General features: G+C 39.0%; 1 protein-coding gene and 1 long non-coding RNA gene across 4 annotated transcripts in view; one reads left to right on the top strand and one right to left on the bottom strand.

Annotated features, from left to right (window-relative positions):
* The window catches only part of trip10a (thyroid hormone receptor interactor 10a), a 34,105-nt gene extending 15,119 nt beyond the window's left edge, over positions 1-18,986 (top strand). Inside the window, exons 3-15 of one of the 3 annotated variants that reach the window (XM_079891133.1) lie at positions 148-204; positions 844-991; positions 2,439-2,501; positions 5,732-5,836; positions 6,002-6,130; positions 6,266-6,412; positions 6,713-6,901; positions 11,099-11,122; positions 13,430-13,539; positions 13,762-13,894; positions 13,977-14,065; positions 17,994-18,118; positions 18,213-18,986. In XM_079891133.1, coding sequence (XP_079747259.1) covers positions 148-204; positions 844-991; positions 2,439-2,501; positions 5,732-5,836; positions 6,002-6,130; positions 6,266-6,412; positions 6,713-6,901; positions 11,099-11,122; positions 13,430-13,539; positions 13,762-13,894; positions 13,977-14,065; positions 17,994-18,118; positions 18,213-18,364 — 1,471 coding nt within the window. In that variant the 3' untranslated portion in view covers positions 18,365-18,986. Of the gene's footprint in view, positions 1-147; positions 205-843; positions 992-2,438; positions 2,502-5,731; positions 5,837-6,001; positions 6,131-6,265; positions 6,413-6,712; positions 6,902-9,858; positions 10,024-11,098; positions 11,123-13,429; positions 13,540-13,761; positions 13,895-13,976; positions 14,066-17,993; positions 18,119-18,212 lie in introns of all 3 variants that reach the window. The other 2 variants (XM_079891132.1, XM_079891134.1) reach the window with 2 other exon arrangements.
* On the bottom strand, positions 14,210-14,432 carry LOC307170135. The gene is made up of 2 exons (XR_013823299.1): positions 14,381-14,432; positions 14,210-14,339 (listed from the first exon to the last, which is right to left on the bottom strand). It is a non-coding gene; the product is annotated as an uncharacterized lncRNA (long non-coding RNA).
* Positions 18,987-20,055: the final 1,069 nt, after the last annotated feature.

The following is a 20,055-nucleotide window of genomic DNA, read 5'->3' as shown; positions in this document are numbered from 1 at the left end:
ACGGCCACCTGCTCCGGCAGGACCTCTGCAGTTTTCGATCTCCAACGTGGCATGTTATGCAACCTTTTGATATTTTGAAACTTGAGCACTTGCAAATGACAGTATTATGATGTTGTTGATCCAGTGGATTATTTTTCTGGTTGCTAGGAATTTAACCAAGAAATACAGCCCTAAACGAGGCAGCAAAGAAGAGCAGGAATGCAGGTAATTTTGCACATTTCAAAAGCTTATTTTCCTCACAATTGTGATGACAATTGAACTATCCAGCCTGAACAATGTGCAATCAGAGAATAAAGCTGACAAATCCCCAGTCACTATAATCAGTTCACTGTGGTACGCTGAGCTATGTCTGATGTTGCTACGGTGACTGAGCAGCAGGACCTGTGGGGCCGTTGCCGACTCCAAACAAAAGCACATTAGTTTAACAAACAAGCGCATACACGTGTAAACGACTTTACGTATGCTCCCTCTGGAAAGCTAAACTAATGAAGTCACTCATGGAAATCAGGCACTATTTGAATCAGCCACAGGTGATGAAACAACATTCGCAACACATTGAACCTCTGCAATGTGGCGCATTTACAAGTAAAACATCAGGGTTTGATTGGATTGTGAAAGTGGGCTATTAAATTATTGGTTATTGTTTTATACAGATTTTGTATGCATAGTGTAAAACTTGCTTGCAACCCCTAATGAGGTTTGATTTTTGAGTTCCCCCACCCCAAAATTAGTCTGAAATGAAAGATTCATTGGGGAATGAATGAACATGAGTTATCACAAATGACTAAAAGAAGGTCATGGAGATCTCTTGCATTGTATCTCATTCGTATCACTTTTCTTTAGGTTCTCCAATCACCAGGCCTTTCTGGACATCCTGAATGAGATGAATGACTATGCAGGCCAAAGGGAGCTGATCGCTGAGAACATGATGATCAATATCTGCATCGAGCTCACGAAGTACCTCCAGGATCTCAAACAGGAGCGCAAGATGGTGAGAGAACGAGAGAGGCCGTCGGAGAAACTGGGCCATGCTTAAAATAAAGCATGCTGTGGGACAGAGGGCTGGGAAGGACACCGAGAGGGGGATTGTGGGTAAAAAGGAAAGGCAGTGGAGAACTTGTGAAGAAACATTATAGTCTATTGGGGAGGAAGGCTCTTTTTGATTTGCGCAACACTGTTGATGATCTTCATAAACAACAGTTAAAGCTCACCATATAACCTCAGCCGTCTCCTCTTGTTTGTCACTTGGAATTTATGGGACACTGTTTTATTGTTTGTGCTTCCTAAGGCACAAATCACTATTACCATTGCTCATACTTAGAGTCAGACATTTAAACAAATGACTAAACATGAGTATTAAACTCAATCCAGCATGTTGTTGATATAGACAAGAATGATACCTCAGATTTGTGAGGTACATTTTCTTTGCTTGAGAGAGGTGTGCCATTTCCTTTCTAAGGGCAGGTTCACACAGAACATGTTTTTGCTGTTAAAAACTAAAAACTAAAAAAGTATTTTTGCCTGGCAGACGATATAACGGGCGGAAAAAATCACATAGACGCTTGTAGAAGGAGGGTTCATCAGCTGTTGATTGGATGGAGTCTGATTTGAATAATAAGAAAGGGGTGGGGTTTAAGCGGACTGAATGATTAGAGAACTCCGGCATACATCACCAGAGTTCAGCTTCACTCGAGAGAAGATGGAGTTATGTTTTAAAGTCCCCCTGGCCTGAAGTCAATAATTTTATCCATTAAAACTCGTCTTTGATCATCACAATGACATATTTAAAAGTTTTTTCCTAGAAAAAAAGTTCTGCATGCCTTAAAATAGCTTGAATATAACTCTCTTGCCTCATTTAGTATACGCGGTTCTATGAATATGCAAATTATCCCCGCCTCCACTCACTCACACCGGCTCAGAGATCCACTCGTTGATGATCACACGTTGACGTGATTGATTACAAGGTAGTTTGTGGCGTCAGAAACACCAGCGATTTCAAACCATGTTTTTGAGACTGTCTTTGGTTCACTGCAGTTTTAAGGAGAAAATACTCAGCAATGGTGTTGACTTATGAATTTGTACATGGTTTGTCTTAAAGCATATTAAAAACACCACATAGACATATAAACAACATTTAAAAGCTTGGTTTTCACCACAAGGGGCTTTAAAAATGCTGAAGTCAAGAAAAGAAATGGATGCATGTTATGGATCTTATTATGAATGATTCATTTAGAAAATAGATGGGATGAATTTTTATTTCATGCAGACTTTAATCTTATAAATCATGGTTTTCCGTTTTGTACAAGCAAGCACTCATATTTTTCTTCAGAAAATATAAAAAAAAGGGTTTTTTTTCAAAATTAGATTTTATGTCAGAAAGCCCAAAGCACAATGACCATGTTTTTCTCTCTCTCTCTCTTTCTGTCTATAATGAACAGCATCTGTCAGATGCCAAGAAAGCACAACAGTCTCTGGAGGGCACCTACAAGCAGCTCGACATTGTAAGTTTCTCTCTGTGACAGGTTGTGATGGAGACCCTGTTGTGGGCGGTGTGTCTTTGAGTGTATCATTGAGCATCCAGATCTGACTGGCTCTTGCACCCTGTCAGAGGCTTGCGTCACGTCTCTTTGTGGCGTAAGCGCTGACTGTGGCGAGAGAGCTCTTTTGTAGGGGGACTGAAAGTGATTGTTTACCGTTTGTTTCTGTAGCCGTTGTGTTCGTTCAGGTAAGAGTAAGGAATGTAAACAGAAACACATTCAAGTATTTCGATATGCAGAGTAATTTAGCTATTTCAGTTAGCTAACAACGGGCAGCTATTTCAGACTTGAAGGTTGAAGGTTGAAGGTTTATTTGCACATATAACATTTAAAATACAACTTTACAAATCCATAAAAGAAGAAAACGAAAATACTGTGCGGGAGAGAGTGAGAAGACCATGAGGTCTTATAAAACCACCTCCCCAAAATCACATTAAATGGACATAAAATTACATGATCAAAACAAGACAATACAATCAATACATCAATCATTTCAATATAACAAATTAACAAAATAAACTTATTTACATGTTAACATTAGTTTCAGCTCTCTTTTGAAAGAGTTTAGAGTGGTTTTAGTCTTTAAAATGGGGTCTAAATGATTCCAGAGGGAAGGCCCTCTGTATTTCAGTGTAGATTGATTGGCTGTAGTTCTACAAAAAGGAAGATAAAAATCTTTACAGTGCCTTGTGGAGTAGGCATGAACATCCGAAGAATACATGAAAAAGTTATTAAAAGCTCTGGGCATAATATTTATCATATTCACATACTTGTACATAAAGACATTTATACAATAGATGTTAACATTAAATATTGTCAAAATGTTATATTTTATGAAAAGCGGAGCAGATGATGACAATCTATTTGAATTACTCATAATTCTTAAGAATTTCTTTTGTATTAATAAAATCTTATTTTGATATGTTTGGCATGTTGCACCCCAAACAATATTACAGTACAGAATGTGGGGATAGATTAAACTGTAATATAATGTTTTCATACATGAAATATCAATTAAAGAGCGAACTCTACTCAGTATACCAACAGATTTCATTATTTTTCTACAAACATGTTGAATATGATATTTCCAGGTTAATTTTTGGTCAACAATAACACCTAAAAATTTTATTTGGTTCACTTGGCTAATTTTTAAACCATCAATTGATACCTCTATGTCCTGACAGTCTCCTTTGTTTTTTGTGCTAAAAATCATAAAGTTAGTTTTTTCTATATTAAGAGAGAGTTGATTTACTTTAAACCATTCAGAAATATTTTGTAATTCTTCATTTGTTTCTCTTATCAATGTGTCAATGTTAGAATGAGATAATAGAAGACATGTATCGTCTGCAAACATGAGTGGCATAACATTTTTACAAACAACTCTTAAATCATTGATATAAATTAGAAATAATAGAGGTCCCAAAATGGACCCCTGCGGTACCCCACATAAAAGTTTTCCCCTACTTGAGCTCAGATTGTTAACATAAACAAATTGCTCTCTTTCTTCCAAATAGTTTTGTACCCAATTTAAGGCTATATGTTTAATACCATAATTTTCTAATTTTGCTAAAAGAATATTATGATTTACTGTGTCGAATGCTTTCGACAAGTCTAAAAATATACCAATAGTGTTATTTTTTTCATGCAAATTTTTTGTGATTTTATCGACAAACTGTAAAAGAGCCATTTCTGTAGACATGTTCTCTCTGAAGCCATACTGGTGATCATATAAGATCAAATTTTCTGTCAAGTGTTTTAATATCCTTTTATAAACTAATTTTTCCAGTATTTTAGAAAACAAAGGTAGAACTGAAATAGGTCGATAATTGTTAAATAAATGTGAATTCCCAGACTTAAACAAGGGAGTTACTTTAGCTAATTTGAGATCTCTTGGTACAACGCCTGTTTTGAGTGACAAAGAGAGAACATAAGTTACAGGCTCAATAATAGAGGAAGCTACTTTCTTTATGAGACTAGGAAGCTACTTTCTAGACGAGACTTCATTAATGATGACAAATTCACAATTGACTATTAATTAATAAATGTCCATTGTTACACTATATTCTTTCGTGCACATTGTTTTAAAGAAAAAAAGTTGTTTTAGATGTTTTATCAAAATTTGATCTCTCTAAAACTATTATTGTTTTTCAATGTTGTAATCATTTACACAGGGGTGGTCAGGAAAAACAGTGTTAAGGCCCCAATATACGAAATACCAGAACGAACAGGGGTGCGTTTCCCAAAAGCATTGTGAGTTGATCATACAACAATTGCCACAAATGGTCTCTACGATCAACTTACGATGCTTTTGGGAAACACAGCCCTGATGTGATGTCATTTCGAACAAAATCAGGCCAAATGATGTTCGTTTGGAGTTCATTTTGGGAGTTCGAAACGACTTGCCAAAGCAAACTTTCCAGAAAAGTTCACTCCAGCTGGTAAACACCTTCGTGCTACCATTGGTTTGTGGCGATTACGTACTAGGTGGGTGTGGCACTGAGGCTCCGCCGCCTTTCACGTAGAAATCATGTTCTAAACCAGTATGACTTTCTTTCCTCTTTGGAAAACAAAAGATGTTCGATAGAATATTAATGCTGATATTATCCAAGAAATAAAAGTGAGTGGGGATAGATGCTGTTAAGCTATAAATACCAAAAATTATTTCAATAAAAGGTCATCAATAAGAGAGGGTGCTCCAAAAGTATGGCAAAATTCACAATTAGAAGAACTTACCATATTGTCTGTCCAATCAAATGCTCTCTTGAATCTGAAGCTTCCCACAGCTGTGCCTGAAATCAATCACTTATTCACACACTTACTCACACTATGTGAACGGCACATAGTGCACTATATAGGAAATAAAGACCTATTCTGGCAGTGTAAATATGCTTACCACATTTGATAAAACCACACTCAAGCCCCTTCACAGGGAATTTTAAATGTATATTCAAATATGCCGCATGAATACTCATAGCAGGTTTGCATTTGGTGATGCTAAATGCCTTGTTTTATTTGTGTGTAATAGCCAGTAGTAATATGTCAGAGGAACAAAGAAAGTGATATAGGTTTGGTGGTGACACAATGTTAACTTTTGGGTAAATTATCCCTTTAATGGCTGAAAATAAGAGCATTGTCTAAGTAGTAACCAACAGTGATAGCTTTGATGTTTTTTTTCTCTCTATTTTTTTTGATAGAGTAAAAAACGATTTGAAAGGGAGTGGAGAGAAGCAGAAAAGGCTACTCAAAATGCAGAGAAAACAGATCAAGACCTCAATGCTACCAAAGCCGACGTGGAGAAGGTATTCGTTTCCCCAAAAGGTTTCACAGGTGTTGCCGCACCTTTGTATGCACATCTTCCCATCCTGCCATCTCATTTCCATTATATCCAAATGCATTATTGTTGTTTCCTTGTTCCTCTTTATGTACATGGGTCTGATTTCACTTTTTTTTTTATCTGACCATAGGCCAAACAGCAGGCACATATGCGAACACACATAGCAGAAGAGTGTAAAAACGACTATGCTGCACAGCTTCAGAAGTACAACAAAGAACAGAATCAGTTCTACTTCACAGACATGCCCCTTATTTTCAATGTAAGAAGCACCCGCCTCAGTCCTAACATGTCGAGACGCATCTGTTCCTATCAGCTTACTATGGGAATGATCCCAAACAGTCTTGCAGACTTTATACTGATATCTAGAGTTATATGCATGTTATTTTCTCTGCAGAATCTGCAGGACATGGATGAACGGCGAATTAAAAAGATGGCACAGGGCTACATCCAGTTTGCAGACACGGAGCGTCAAGTCATGCCTATCATTGGGAAGTGTCTGGAGGGCATTACCAGAGCTGGCACGAATGTAAATGAGAGGAACGTAAGTCGAGTTGCGTTTCTAAGAAAAACATTCCTTATTTCCTGCTCTCATTAAACCAAGGGTGTCCAATCCTGCTCCGGGAGGGCCACAATCCTGCAGAGTTTAGCTCCAGTTGTAATTAAACATACCTGAACTAGGGATTACTAGTGTGATTGGGCAGGTTGGAGCTAAACTCAGCAGGACATTAGCCCTCCAGGAGAGGGATTGGACACCCCTGCATTAAGCCAAATACTTTGAGAGAGCAGTCAACCTTCTGCAAACTGACACATTTGGTAGCTAACACGTCTCTGTGTTATTCAGGACTCTGTGGTTGTTATAGAGCAACATAAGTCTGGCTTCGAGAGACCAGGAGATCTGGAGTTTGAGGACTACAGTCAGGGCATCAACCGGGCCTCCTCGGACAGCAGCCTTGGCACTCCTAAAGGTCCCCTAGAGCTGTTGGGCAAGAACAAGAATAAAACCTTCCGGTTGTTTAATAAGAAGAGCAAGGTAGGCTTCACCACTCCATGAAACCAGAGTTTCATCTGATGAAATTCCTGTGTTCTTTGTGGAGATGTAAAGTTCCCTGCTGGAAAAACCTTGTCATACCAGTCACAAATAGCCAAAGCTTAGTTAACCATCTCAACCAGATCCCACCAGCTTGTCCTACTGGTCTGACAGCTCTAACTTCTGATAGTCCACCTGATCAACCATCTAAATCAGGGATATCCCATTCTGTTCCTGAGGGGCCATAATCCTGCAAAGTTTCGCTGGCTGGAAGTTTCTAGTGTTATTGGAGAGCTTGATTTGCTAGTTCAGATGTGTTTAATTTGGGTTGGAGCTAAACTAAACTAGAATTGGACACTCCTGATCTAAATGAAGCTTGACCAAATTTAACCATCTAGAGGCAACTTTGAACCCAGCCACCAGAACCGTAGATCTGTTACAGGTTTCTACAGTGCCAATTCCTGAAGAGATGTCCAATCCCACTCTTGTAGGACCACCAGCATAAGTTTAGCTCCACACTTGCCTGGAAAATTTAAGTTATCCTGAAGACCTTGAATAATTGGTTCAAGTTGAATTAAGGTTAGACTCCTGCCCTACAATATGATAGAGGAGAGTCTGAAAAGTAACAAAGGGTTGGCTTGAGATGATGTGTGGGAAAAACATTGTTTCAGGTCTTTGAAAGGTCACTAAGAAAGGTAAAGTAAAGGTATAGAGCTGTGGTCTCTTGCACCCTTCGTCTCCCTGCCACAGCTGAAAGATGCATGATTTTTAAATCATCCGTCACCTTTCCTTACCCCAGCTCTCAATCTCTCTGATGCACCCGACACAGACGGTTTTCCAGTATACACCCTTTGCATGGCTGTCTGGCTGTAAATGGGGATTGAAAAGCCCCCAGCTCTGTTGTTTAGCTCAGCGTGTGACCTAGTGCTCATTCTGCTGTGTCTGTGCTTTTCTTTGGGACACTGCTGCCTCTGCTATGGGCCTTAACACACACACACTACTGCTATTATATGCTGTATAAAATATCCTTCAGTCCCATCACAATGACACCTTTGTGCACTGTTTGCCATCAGGAAAGATGCTCGGTTGCATCTGGTTAAGTTGTTAAGGAGAAAAATCCTCTTAAAATGAGGGTTGGAGGCGAAGCATTAAAAACATTCTCTTTTCAGTCATGTGATGATTCAGAGCTCTGCATAGGATTCAATGGATCTTTCTTTGTCCCTGTGGCCTATATAGGTCTGAAGTGTTTTCTAGGAACACTTCACCTTCATATTAATAATATCATTTCCTGCTCCTCCAATAATCTTATTTCCTGCTTGTTCAATGCTTGGCGTTCTTCACATGACCCTCAGCGCTTCCTCTGCCAGCCTTCCTGAGCTTGCCAGCTTAAATGTCTAGTCTTGTCTTGTTTAATTTCAGGCCTAATCATTGTGGAGATCCATTCTTTTCCTTGCGAGTAAGCAAATATCATGGAGTTTTTGTTGCGTTTTACAAAAGTTGCACCTCAAATCTACTTCCCTCTTCCTTTACCTTTGTCGTGTAGATCAAACATCTTCCTTTATTCCTTGACGCTTTACTTTTTGCTCGCCGTGCATGTTTGCTTTCCGGCTGAGACAGTCGCAATGTTGAGAAGCTAAAACCAATGGAAGGGGAAATACTTATTTTTAGCACCAAACTGTCATTCGTTTAGCCATATAACTTGTAGAGGATTGATTAATTCTTGTATCAGGGTGAAGCTTATTTGCTCTGTTCCACTTTGTGAACTGCCCACCTATAAAACTTAGAAAAGGGTCATAGGCCCTCCTAATGTGAAAAATATTTCAAAATGATGCTGCAATATAAGATGTCTTACTAGCATCACATTTATCCTACAACAATAATCCCAGATTGCAATGTATATATTTTTTCAACATGTGAACATTAATTGAGTTTCTTGTGTGCTTCAAATACGTTTTGTGTTTATTAGAGTAACTAGTATCTTAGCTATTGTCAGCTTCTTTTGGAATAAAGTCTGAGCTGTAGATTTAACTGTGAGGTTGTCTTTATAGGCAGCTCACTTTTGAAAAGAGGAAGTGTGCACAGCTTATTCACTGAATTATCAGGGCTCCTTTCATTTTTAGGCCATTTTGTTGCTATGCAATCCAACATAAACCTCTGAATGTTGATTGGGCAAAAAGTGGCTCCACTCATTACATCCATAGTGGGGTGTAAAACAGTAATAGTTTTGTAGATTGTTTACATTGATTATTCTTATGCTGCCTACAGTGCAAATTCTTCTGGAAAGCTTATGCATTTGGCTGTCATGAATTCAATGTGATGTGCTCTCAAGAGATTTTGGTTGGAATGAAAGGGACATTTTGGTGTAATTTCTGCTTTTTTTTTCTGACAAAGACCAGAACCTTTTTAGCAAATGAAAAGACAAAAAGCAGTGGATTCGCTGTAGGCGTGTAATTTATGCCTTGTTTTTTTTTTTTGTCTGTTTTCGTGCTGCCACATAAAAAAAAAATTTCCAACTGTAACTGTTTTTCATCAACATTAAGCAAAGTTTGTATAGACCATAGTTGTGTAATCTACATGACCTCAGATTGTGGTGCCATTCATGTATGTCCTTACCATCATTCCTGCATCTCTTGAAGGCCACATTACCCATTGAACAAGCCAAGACTTTTATTGTTTTCTGATGGAGCCATTGTTTGCTTCTTCATCTGGCTTTGCTGGGGCTTGTGGATTTGGGGCTGTTGTGGGTTTGGGTTTTCTTTGTCTTGCTTCTCTTGGCTCTTGCTAAGGTTGGTCCAGTGTTGTCCTCGTTGCTGTTTTGATGTTGCTTTGAGGTGTTTGATGGTGTCTCTTTATTTTCCCTTGTCATATATGTTTTTTGTTTGTTTTTACCCTTCCCCCTGTCCCTCTCCTGCCGTCCTGTCCCTGTGTTCCTCTGGGTTTGTGCCTGGTGTTTGTCCTAGCTTCCCTCGTCCTCGCTCAGTCCTTTCTCCACACCCCCCACCCCCTCGCCCGCTAACGGACCCCCTTCCCCAAAGTTTGGCCGGGACCCCCTGTCGTACTGTTTGAAGGAAATCAATAAGACAGTCAAACCCCGAATCTCTTCCTTCCGGACCCTCAAGAGAACGGTGAGTGTGACCGGTCAGGGATCAAGCAAGTTTGCTACACCTGTGTGCTGCTGTTTTTGGCACGTCTCTTTAAGGCGTTCAGCAGCACTAGATTGATCTGGGTCTGAGTTGTGGTCACATGCACATGAATTGAAGTAGAAATCACAGCTCTTTCACCACTCATCTTCAACCACAACAGCACCAACCTTTCACCTATTCCTACCACACTCCTCTAGTACACTTCTAACACCTACTGAGTTGTAGCTAAGGCTGACATCACAACTAGCCAACTCGAAAGAACTGATAACAGTAGGAGATGTCACCTACCGAATGCTGTGGCTGAAATCTCAACCTCTTCTGGCAGTGAGTCTTTCAAGCTCTACGATTAAGAATGAAAGTTTGGTGGCAAATTATACGACTGCCTCGGATATTTCTTTCTCATTCCCATGCATTTAAACGTCCCATATTGGCATCAAATCAACATGAAGCTTGCTGAAATAAGAACTGGAGCAAAGACTGAATTAGAATGCGCTTCATGTAGAATCTTTGTCCTTTGAGTGAGTGTGATTGTGTGTTTGTCCCTCTGGAGCTTGTAGTATGTTCATGTTTTCCAGCATAACTTGTCAGCTTATGTGAAAACATAGCTTAATTTAAATAAAAGTAGACTGTTCTGCCTTTGCTTTCTTATTTTGTTGCCCATGTAAGTTCAGGGTGAATGCCAAAAATGCATGCTTACACAATCACGGTCGACAATGGTCAGGAATTTTATGCTGTTTGGATGAGATTTGAGCAGTGCAGAAGCATGTCAGTTGTTGAATCAGAGCTTATTGGTTATGCACATCTACTAGGGCTGTGCTAATCCAATCATGTTTCATGATATTGCATGATACTTCAGGGTTCCTATAAGAAGCAGGTCACTCAAAAGCTTAAGATCTGAAATCTGCGTTTCTCACTGCGTTCAGAGCTGTTTTTTGTAAGATGCAGAACTAGACAAAAGTGAAGTGACCAGCATGAGAGACTAAGAATCAGAAGGAAAAAATTGACTAGTGTGATGCCAGCTTATAAAGCACTGTCTGTTTATTTCTCTCTTTCTTAGTTTGCTCCAGAGAAGCTTAAAATGGTATGGGCCGTACTTGCCGTATACATGTATATTTCACTTCCTCTGTCTTTATTGGATTTTTTTCTGCTTCTGAGGATTTTCACACATGACCACCTCTACATCTTCTCTAAAATGACAGATTTTCTATCATTCACTATTGTAGAGGTGACCATTGTCAGTAAAAGGCACAGAGGCCTCTGGGCTTATTAACAGTACACTCTACATCATGGCTCTTAAACCGTGACAAGCTATTCCAGGGTGAGACACTGCAAACACAAAGGCATATAAACACATAATCTATGCAATGATGCTTAAGCCAGGCTGTTATGGTGTACTACATTGGACATGTTTTAAAGTTGGTTTAAATGCATTGAGGGTTGCTCAAAGGAATATTCCTGGTTAAATTAAATCTATACCCTATTGACGACATCTCTCCCTCCGGTTTGTAGAAACAATTGAAAACAGCAATACACCTTTGGATGAGGTCTATGGGGCTAAGTCTACAGCACTGTGAATAAAAGCTAAAAATATGAAACTGTCGCGCTTTTTTGATAGTGTAGCCATTACATTTCATCATTCAACTAACATTAGGCTAGTGCTGCTGTTAAACCCGTCTGCTCTAAGTAATATCCAACTTTAAAATGTAAGTCTAGCACAGGCGCTCGACACATGCACAACAGGAAGTTTCATCCTTGTCCATTGTCTGTGCTCATTGACTGTAACTTCTATCTCCAAAGGTTATGTGTACTTGTGTACTTGTTAAAACTAAAGTTGCTGTTGTTGTATTCTGTCTCATCTGTTTCTTTTTTGACCGTGAAACAGCAAGCCTAATTAATCCCCCAAAAATTCAATATACACGTATGTGCAGGTTAGAAAAATCTAGTTTTGCACATACAGTGCAGTGCTTATGTATACTGATGATAAAATTTACGTCACGCACTGTCCGCATATAGTATATGCGGAAAAAGCCCAAACTTTCAAGTGCACACATGTCGAGCATAAAGGAAGTAGTTTTACTAAATATTAGGGCTGTCAATTTAACACTTTAATTTAATTAATTAGTTCTGGTTAAAAAATAACGCATTCAAATGAACACATTTAACACATCCGCCCCGCCCTAGACCTATTTCATCCAGTTGATGGTGGCAAACATGATGCAGGGTGTCATGGTGCACGTTTTTAGTGAAAAATTGGGTGAACCAATGATTCAATAGCCCATTCATAAAGAAAGCGACTTGCTTAATTCCTGAATAAATCAGCCATTTGAATGAATCAATGACTTACTCATTTAAAGATTTACTGCCACCTACTGGCAGTTTTAGTTTTTTACTTAGAGCAGGGTTCACCAATCTCGGTCCTGGAGGGCCGGTGTCCTGCAGAGTTTAGCTCCAACCCCAATTAAACACACATGAACCAGCTAATCAAGGTCTCACTAGGCATACTAGAAACTTTCAAACAGGTGTGTTGGAGCTGGTTGGAGCTAAACTCTGCAGGACAGCGGCCCTCCAGGACCGAGATTGGTGAACCCTGACTTAGAGTATCATTTCATTTAAAAAAACATTTCAGTTACCATTTTAATAAAAAGCCCAATCAAATGAAAATTCTGTCATCATTTACTCACCCTCGTGGCCGTTGAAGCCTAAACGTTTGTCTAATAAATTCTGTTTAATCAAATAAAATATTTTTTCTAAAGCTACTTTTTGTAATTTATATTTGATATTGTGCTATTTAACACAATTATGACTTTAAATTATCTTATGGGGGTAATTTCTCAGCCAAATTTGACATACGATTAATTAGCGATTAACACGATTAATTAATCGCCACATTGTGTGATTAATTCGTTTAAAAAAAATGAATCGCTTGACAGCCCTACTAAAAATATTTCATGTAACTGTGTTAACATAAATATTAGCTTCACAACTCTGCCTTTAAACCCCTCCGGTCACTGTTCCTTTACAGAATAGTCGACGGCATGTCACAAATTCTGTTCAAAAAGCTAGTTTTATTTAACCCAGAACATTCTTTTGAGTAAAACTGCTTATCACCCATTTAAGCATGTCTTACTTGTCATAAATGAGAAATGTGTTGCCAAAATCTTGTTAAAGCATACAGCCTGTAGTGTTTAAGTGGAACAATTGCAACAGACGGTGTAATTACTCTTGTGCCGAATTGCTACATTACATCTTTTGCTTCTGCAAACCTGAACTCTTACTGTTGGCTCTCTGGTTGACGTCTTTCACGGCTTATCTTGTGGTGTTGGTGGGGTTGTGTGTTGGTGTGAATCTCTGTGAGTGACACTATCTCCCCCGACCCATCTCTCCTCAGCCTGTGGACACGGAGGGCTTCACCCATCTTCCTCCTGAGCAGCGCAGGAAACGCTTGCAGCAGAAGATCGATGACATCAGCAAGGAGCTGCAGAAGGAAATGGATCAGAGGTGAGTCGCCTCTCCGACAACCATCTCCATGGCAACCGGCCACAGCTGAATCCTCAGGGTTACCGGGGTCTGGGCTTTGTTTACTAAGCTCTTCAGGTCTCTGAGGAATCAGTGGTGTTGAGTGCCACGAGTAACCGTATCTGTTTGTCCTTTGTCTTTTGTCTTTTACGATCAATCTCTCTCTATCTTAAATAAATACTGTATATTTATATCTCTCTGCAGTGAGGCTCTGGGTAAAATGAAAGATGTATATGAAAAAAACCCTCAGATGGGAGATCCTGCCAGTTTGGCACCCCAGATCACTCAGACGGCACAAAACATGGAAAGACTGCGAGGAGATCTCAACAAATATGAGGTTTCACTTTTAACGCTGTCTGTAAATCTTTATCCGCTTCATAAAGACTTTCTCAGCACACTCACTTCTTGGTTTGTTGTAGTCCTGGCTTGCAGAAGCAGGGGGCCGGGGAGACTCGATACGATACTCCACTCACTCTCTGAACAATAACGGTGCTCACAACCCCAGCAGGTCAGTTTTATTTCAACAATTTCTATTTCTAATTATGGTGTATTCGGATTCAAGGGGTCATCTGATGCAAAATTCACTTTTATATGGTGTTTGCATATAAATGTGTCTTTGCAGTGTGTGGACACAACCACCATACAATGAAAAAAATCCTCAAAAAGCCTTAACACTCTCAATAATCAAGCCGTTTGGATTTTCTGAGCAATATGATGCTCCGCCCACGACCACTGATGGACTGTCCCGTATTAGCATATTTCTGCCCTCAGCCATTTGTATACTGTCCACCAAGGCAGCACTTTACGTGTCTTGTGTGGACACGCCCCATGGAAGTGAGGAGTGGGGTGAGCAGTTGCTCATTATCATTTAAAGAGACATGCACCGAAACGGGTCGCTGTGAACGGAGCTGTTTTTGAGAAGGTAAAAGGGTGTTGTTTTACACAACCATTGAGGAATTTTAACCAAAGTATGTTACAAACTTTACATGAAGACCCTAAAGAATCATACCAACTTGTGGAAAATGGGCATCCGATGACCCCTTTAAAGTGATACGTCACTCAATAATGAAAACTCTATCATCACTTATTCATCCTCAGGTTGTTCCAAACCTGTATGGGTTTGTTTCTTCTGCTCAACACAAAAGAATTGTGAAATGTGTGAATTGTAAAAGAATTTTGAAGAATGTTGGTAATCAAACAGTTGATGGACCCCATCAACTACCATAGTATTTCCTACTATGGAAGTCAAAGGGGTCCATCAACTGTCTGGTTACAGACATTCTTTAAATTATCTTCTTTTGTGTTCAACAGAAGAAACAAACCCATACAGGTTTGGAACAACTTGAGGGTGAATAAGTGATGATAGAGTTTTCATTTTTGGGTGAAGTATCACTTTAATCCTTCTGAAAAAGTTTTTTCTTTTCTTCTGCTTCACAGCTATTGGAAGTCTACAACTAAAATGCTCTTGAAATTAATGTAGTCAAACTTCACTAATTCTGGGTCACTGAGAACGAAAACCGAAAAATTGTTGATTGCTCTAGTTTTCAAGACATGCTATTGGGTTAGTATACACAACATTGACTTGGGAATGGCGGAGGATAAGTGAGTAATAAAGAGAAGGGATCTCAGTTTAAACCAGAAATGGCTAAAATACATCTTTGACTGGATCTATGAATATGACTTGGTTTGGACAGTACTTGCTTTATAGGCAAAAAATTCGCCCCCTAATCCCTCATTCACTATTCCCTACATTAGTCCACTAATATAGTTTACTTGAAGGAGTGAATGAAAATGAGTGAGTCAATTCGGACACTGAGTGCGCCGGAAGGGCTGCCGCTTTTGAATAGTTTGTGCTTGCTGTTTAAGAATTATTTAAAACTTAGCAAACTGGCAGCTCCAGTAGTAAGATGAAACGTAAAACTCTGTCATGGAAACAAGTATGTATAAACCTTAATTAAACAATTAAGTAATCAATTAAAAATGTATTTACACCTGTGTGATATTACGCTGTAGCCACATTGGACCAGCGTTTTGGAAAATGGATGAATGGATGATTTATCTGCAGGCGCCATCTTCTGGTCAGAAGATGTAATTCATTCGGCGTACGACTCTCACAGTGCATTATGGGTATTCTCTAGCCGTTGAGCGTACATCAGTTGTGTACTCGTTATTGCGGTGTGTTATGGGATTGAATGAGTGCACTCGATAACATCCACTATGGTTTAGGACACCAATACAAATGGCTGTCCCCTCAAATAGTGCCCTATTTAAGGGTATAGGTGGCGATTTAAGACACAGCTGTTATTCCTAGAAGTCATGGATGATGAAATCATAACGATCACTCTGCTGAACAAATTGCCCCGTGTCAGTTCTAGGAATCATACAGCAGGGGTGCAAAACTCAATTCCTGGAGGTCCACAGCCCTACAGAGTTTAGTTTCAATACGCAATTCTGTAGTTTTCAAGTAAGCCTGAAGGACTAGATGAGCTGGATCAGGTGTGTTTTATTAGAATTGAAGCTAAACTCTGTAGGGCTGTGGTCCAAATTATTGCACTCCTGTCATAGCCCATTTCACACAGCGCGATGATCCCAGCAAATTGCCGGGAAATTGCCAGAACGCCTTCTGTGTGAACGCAAACACGACCCGGGATTGATGCCGGTGTTGTGCCGAATTTCGACCCCTGCCAAATTATTAGCCCCCTAGTATTGGTAGGTTTAGGATTAGTTGTGGGGGAGGAGTTAGGATTAGGGGTGTGGTTAGGATTAGGCACTAACTTCAACGAGGGGGGTAATAATTTGGCAGGGGGTCGAAATTCGGCACAACACCTGGATCGTTCGCCACCAAACAGTACATAATGCGCAAGTTTATGATCGAATCAGAGAAAAAAATGCACATGCGTGGTTTCTCAAGAGAGAAATCGCAGCTCATAAGCAAATTTAAGACGCTGCTGAGACATTATAAGTCACATTGATGTCACGTGTCTTTACGGGATTTTGATGGGTTGTGTGTGAACGCACCCTCTGATTACGGAAAATCACTGGCAGTGTGAATGAACCAAAATCAAACGAACCCGGGTCAAATCCCAGGTCACTTTATCCGTGTATTTTCCAGAATCTCTGTGTGAAAGGGGCTATACAGTGCCTTGCTCTCTTAATTGTCAGTGTTTGATTTTGCAAAGGTGCACATTTCTGTTTTAGCCAAAGTGAGCAGAGATGCCTCGTACTTGTGTGAACAGGGCAGATTACTTAAACGGAGCCCATCAATGCTGGCAGACTTGCTGGACAGTGACAAAGAGATGCTCCATTTAATGAATACAAGAGACAAGCCAAGAAGAGCATAGTAGACACTGATTAGGACTAAACTATGCACTTTTTTTTTTTTTTTTTTACATTTTGTTTCATAAGAAAGTTTGATTTATATAACCCTTTGGTGATTTTTAAAGGGTTACAAAAACAGGACAGGTGACGGGTACTATCTACACAATTCACAGAGACGTAAAAAAAAACCAGTAGCCAGTTGTTTTAATTGTCATATTTGAATTCAGCACATCAAAATACATAATAAATAGTACATTTTTATCTCTGAAGCAGACGATTTGTAAAAACGCAGACCAGTGCTATCAGCATGTTTCTTATAAACTTAAGAAATGCATGTTGTTTTCCTTCTACTCTCTTTTGTAAATACCATTATATATTTAATCAACTCGTTATAATTTGTGTCCTTGACAACAACACACAAGAGTGCAATGAATAGCAAAATGTTGGACATGATTTCACTGTGTTAATTTTATTTTTTTTAAATTAAAAAAATCTAAAGAAAAATTCCCTAAATAATAAAGATATAACACAATTGGAACAGACAAGCTTTAGAAGTCAATATATTGTATAGTGGACCTTGTATTTTGGTATTATTATGGAATTTTATGCATCAGGGGCATGATTAATTGAGTTATGTTTTTTGATATTACATAAAAAACATCACAATTAAATTGAAAGTCCGAAATGTTAGTAATTTTTTTCTTTAGTTTCTTTCTCGCTCTCTCTTGTTATTATTATTATTATTATTATTATTATTTTGTGATGTTGACTACACCCCAGTCATCTAGGCACTGGGAAAGAAATTATGTGTTTTGACAGTAATAGTATGTTTTCATAGTAGAGCAAGCTCTTCTCAAATGATTAAGGAACATTTTATTCCTCATAATTTGTCCTCTTAAATGTTTGTAATAACTCTTCTCGTAGCTTCACTTCTCGTTTTACTCAAATTACTTAGTAATGTGGATACACAGAGATATAAATAAACACACAGCATGCAAATATATCAGCAGTCTTATTCCGTTTTTTTTTTAGAAACCGTACATTTATTTGAATCTGGTCAAGGCGATTACATTGCGTCTACATAATCAGAATTGTCCTGTGCTCTTTTTTTTTTTTAGTCCTGGAGCTCTCTCAGATGACACGGACCCCTCCCATGCCATCTACACCGAGTTTGATGACGACTTTGAGGAAGAGGAACTCGCCGCACCTATTGGTCAATGCACAGCGCTCTACAATTTCCCAGGTACGATTTAACGGCTTCGCACAAGCATTGGCGAGTATCATATCCACCACTTGCCCTCTGACACTCGCCTCCACCATCATCCATCTGTCAACAGGCTCCAGCGAAGGGACCATATCCATGCAGGAAGGAGAGGTGCTGTCTGTAGTGGAGGAGGATAAGGGCGATGGGTGGACGCGGGTGCGCCGCAACAACGGGGACGAGGGCTACATCCCAACTTCTTATGCAACCATCACGCTTAACAAATGACCTCGTCCCCTTTCCACCCGCTGCAGCAGAGATGCACTATAACAAACACTATGAGTAGCTTCAGATTAACACTCATTATGTCCCAACACGGCTTGCTGCTCCGGGGGGGGATCACCGCACAATGGGCTAATACACTCCTCCTCTAAGGATGAATGAGTATCTCAGGGTGTGTATTATGTGAGGTAGAGAAGGTTGGAATAATTTTTCTCCTTGTTTTGCATGGAAAACAATGCAGGAGGGTGCCATGTACTCGCAGCTATTGCTCAACAGACACATCAGTTCCTGTGGCGACTCTGTCTGATGGTGACTTTTAAAAGCAGTCTATCAGCAGAGCTGAGGTATTTTGTCTGGCCATGATCCACTCAACTTGTCCTCCACGAAGATCTTCCATCTGCACCTTGATGATGTGATTTGGCACCTGGAGCGAAAAGCGTAACTATCTCTGCAGGCAGAAGTCCAGCTCAAATGCAACGTTTTTAACTTGAAGTATTTGCTTTAAAGATATGAGTGGCCAAACATGATATTTTACAGCAGCGAGTGTTGCAAATGCTTCAGTAAGTGTGCAGTAACACGAATGCCACATCTACGAGTCGATAAGACCTAACATTTCTGTGTATAGAAATTACTGAGCGCTCAAGTAATATTAAGTAGCTCCTTTTTTTTTTTTTCTCCATAAGATTGTTGCACAAACAGTTGATGTACTCAGCAGCAGTACAAAATTATGACAATCAAAGTCTCATAATCTGCAGAGAAAAGCCACCGTTCTCAAATCTACAGATACGTAGTACAATAAATAGTTTGTTGCAATAAAAGAATATAATTTATTGAGTATATAAATAAGTGTTTGTATATTAAATAAACAGTAAATCACATTTATATAAGAGGTAACTGCACACATTTGCTATTTCAGATAGATCAACAGTGTACTAGCAACTAAGAAAAACTATTCTAGGCAACAAAAGCAAATTTAGGATTTTCATATATATTTATATATATATATGAAATAATATATTTTAGGCATCACAACACCACTATTGTCTTATTAGTTTTTTATTCTTGATGAATAAAGATTGTATTGTTAAGAATAGAGTTCTAAATTCAAGGGTATAATTCAAAATATGTTTTGTTTGTCTTTGATTGAATCCAAGGCAGAACTGTTAGTGTTTGTCTAAGTCAAGGTGCCTTCAACTTTGTGTGTGTACCATACTCCAAATACACTTATTTTATTGTCTTTATAAATGTCAAGCACATTTCCAAATTTACATGATGTTTTGTCTTGTTTTTGGGTGAAATTCTCAATTGTAATGGATTTTTAAGCAAGCCATATAGCTTTTGAGGTGAGTTCTTGATTTTAGCTGCAATTAGTAAAAATTGATTTCACATATTGTGGTCACATGATCATAATACAATTGTTTTTCATAGCTTACAAGTGCCGCCTGCTGGAAATAGGAGGTTGCAGCTTGTTAAAGGGATAGTTCACCCAAAAGTGAACATTTTGTCATCATTTAGGCCTACTCACCCTCAAGTTGTTCCAAACCTGTATGAGTTTATTTCTTCTGCTGAACATAAATATATATATATATCTTTTCAAAATTTTTGAAGAACATGGGGTAAACCCCATTGAGTTCCATATTATGGAAAAAAACTACTATGGAAGTCAATGGGGTCCATCAACTATTTGGTTATCGACA

Source organism: Squalius cephalus, assembly GCF_949319135.1.
Source record: "Squalius cephalus genome assembly, chromosome: 1".
NCBI lineage: Eukaryota > Metazoa > Chordata > Actinopteri > Cypriniformes > Leuciscidae > Squalius > Squalius cephalus.
The sequence above is the reverse complement of the archived record's forward strand: the minus strand, read 5'-3'. Positions and strand labels throughout refer to the sequence as shown.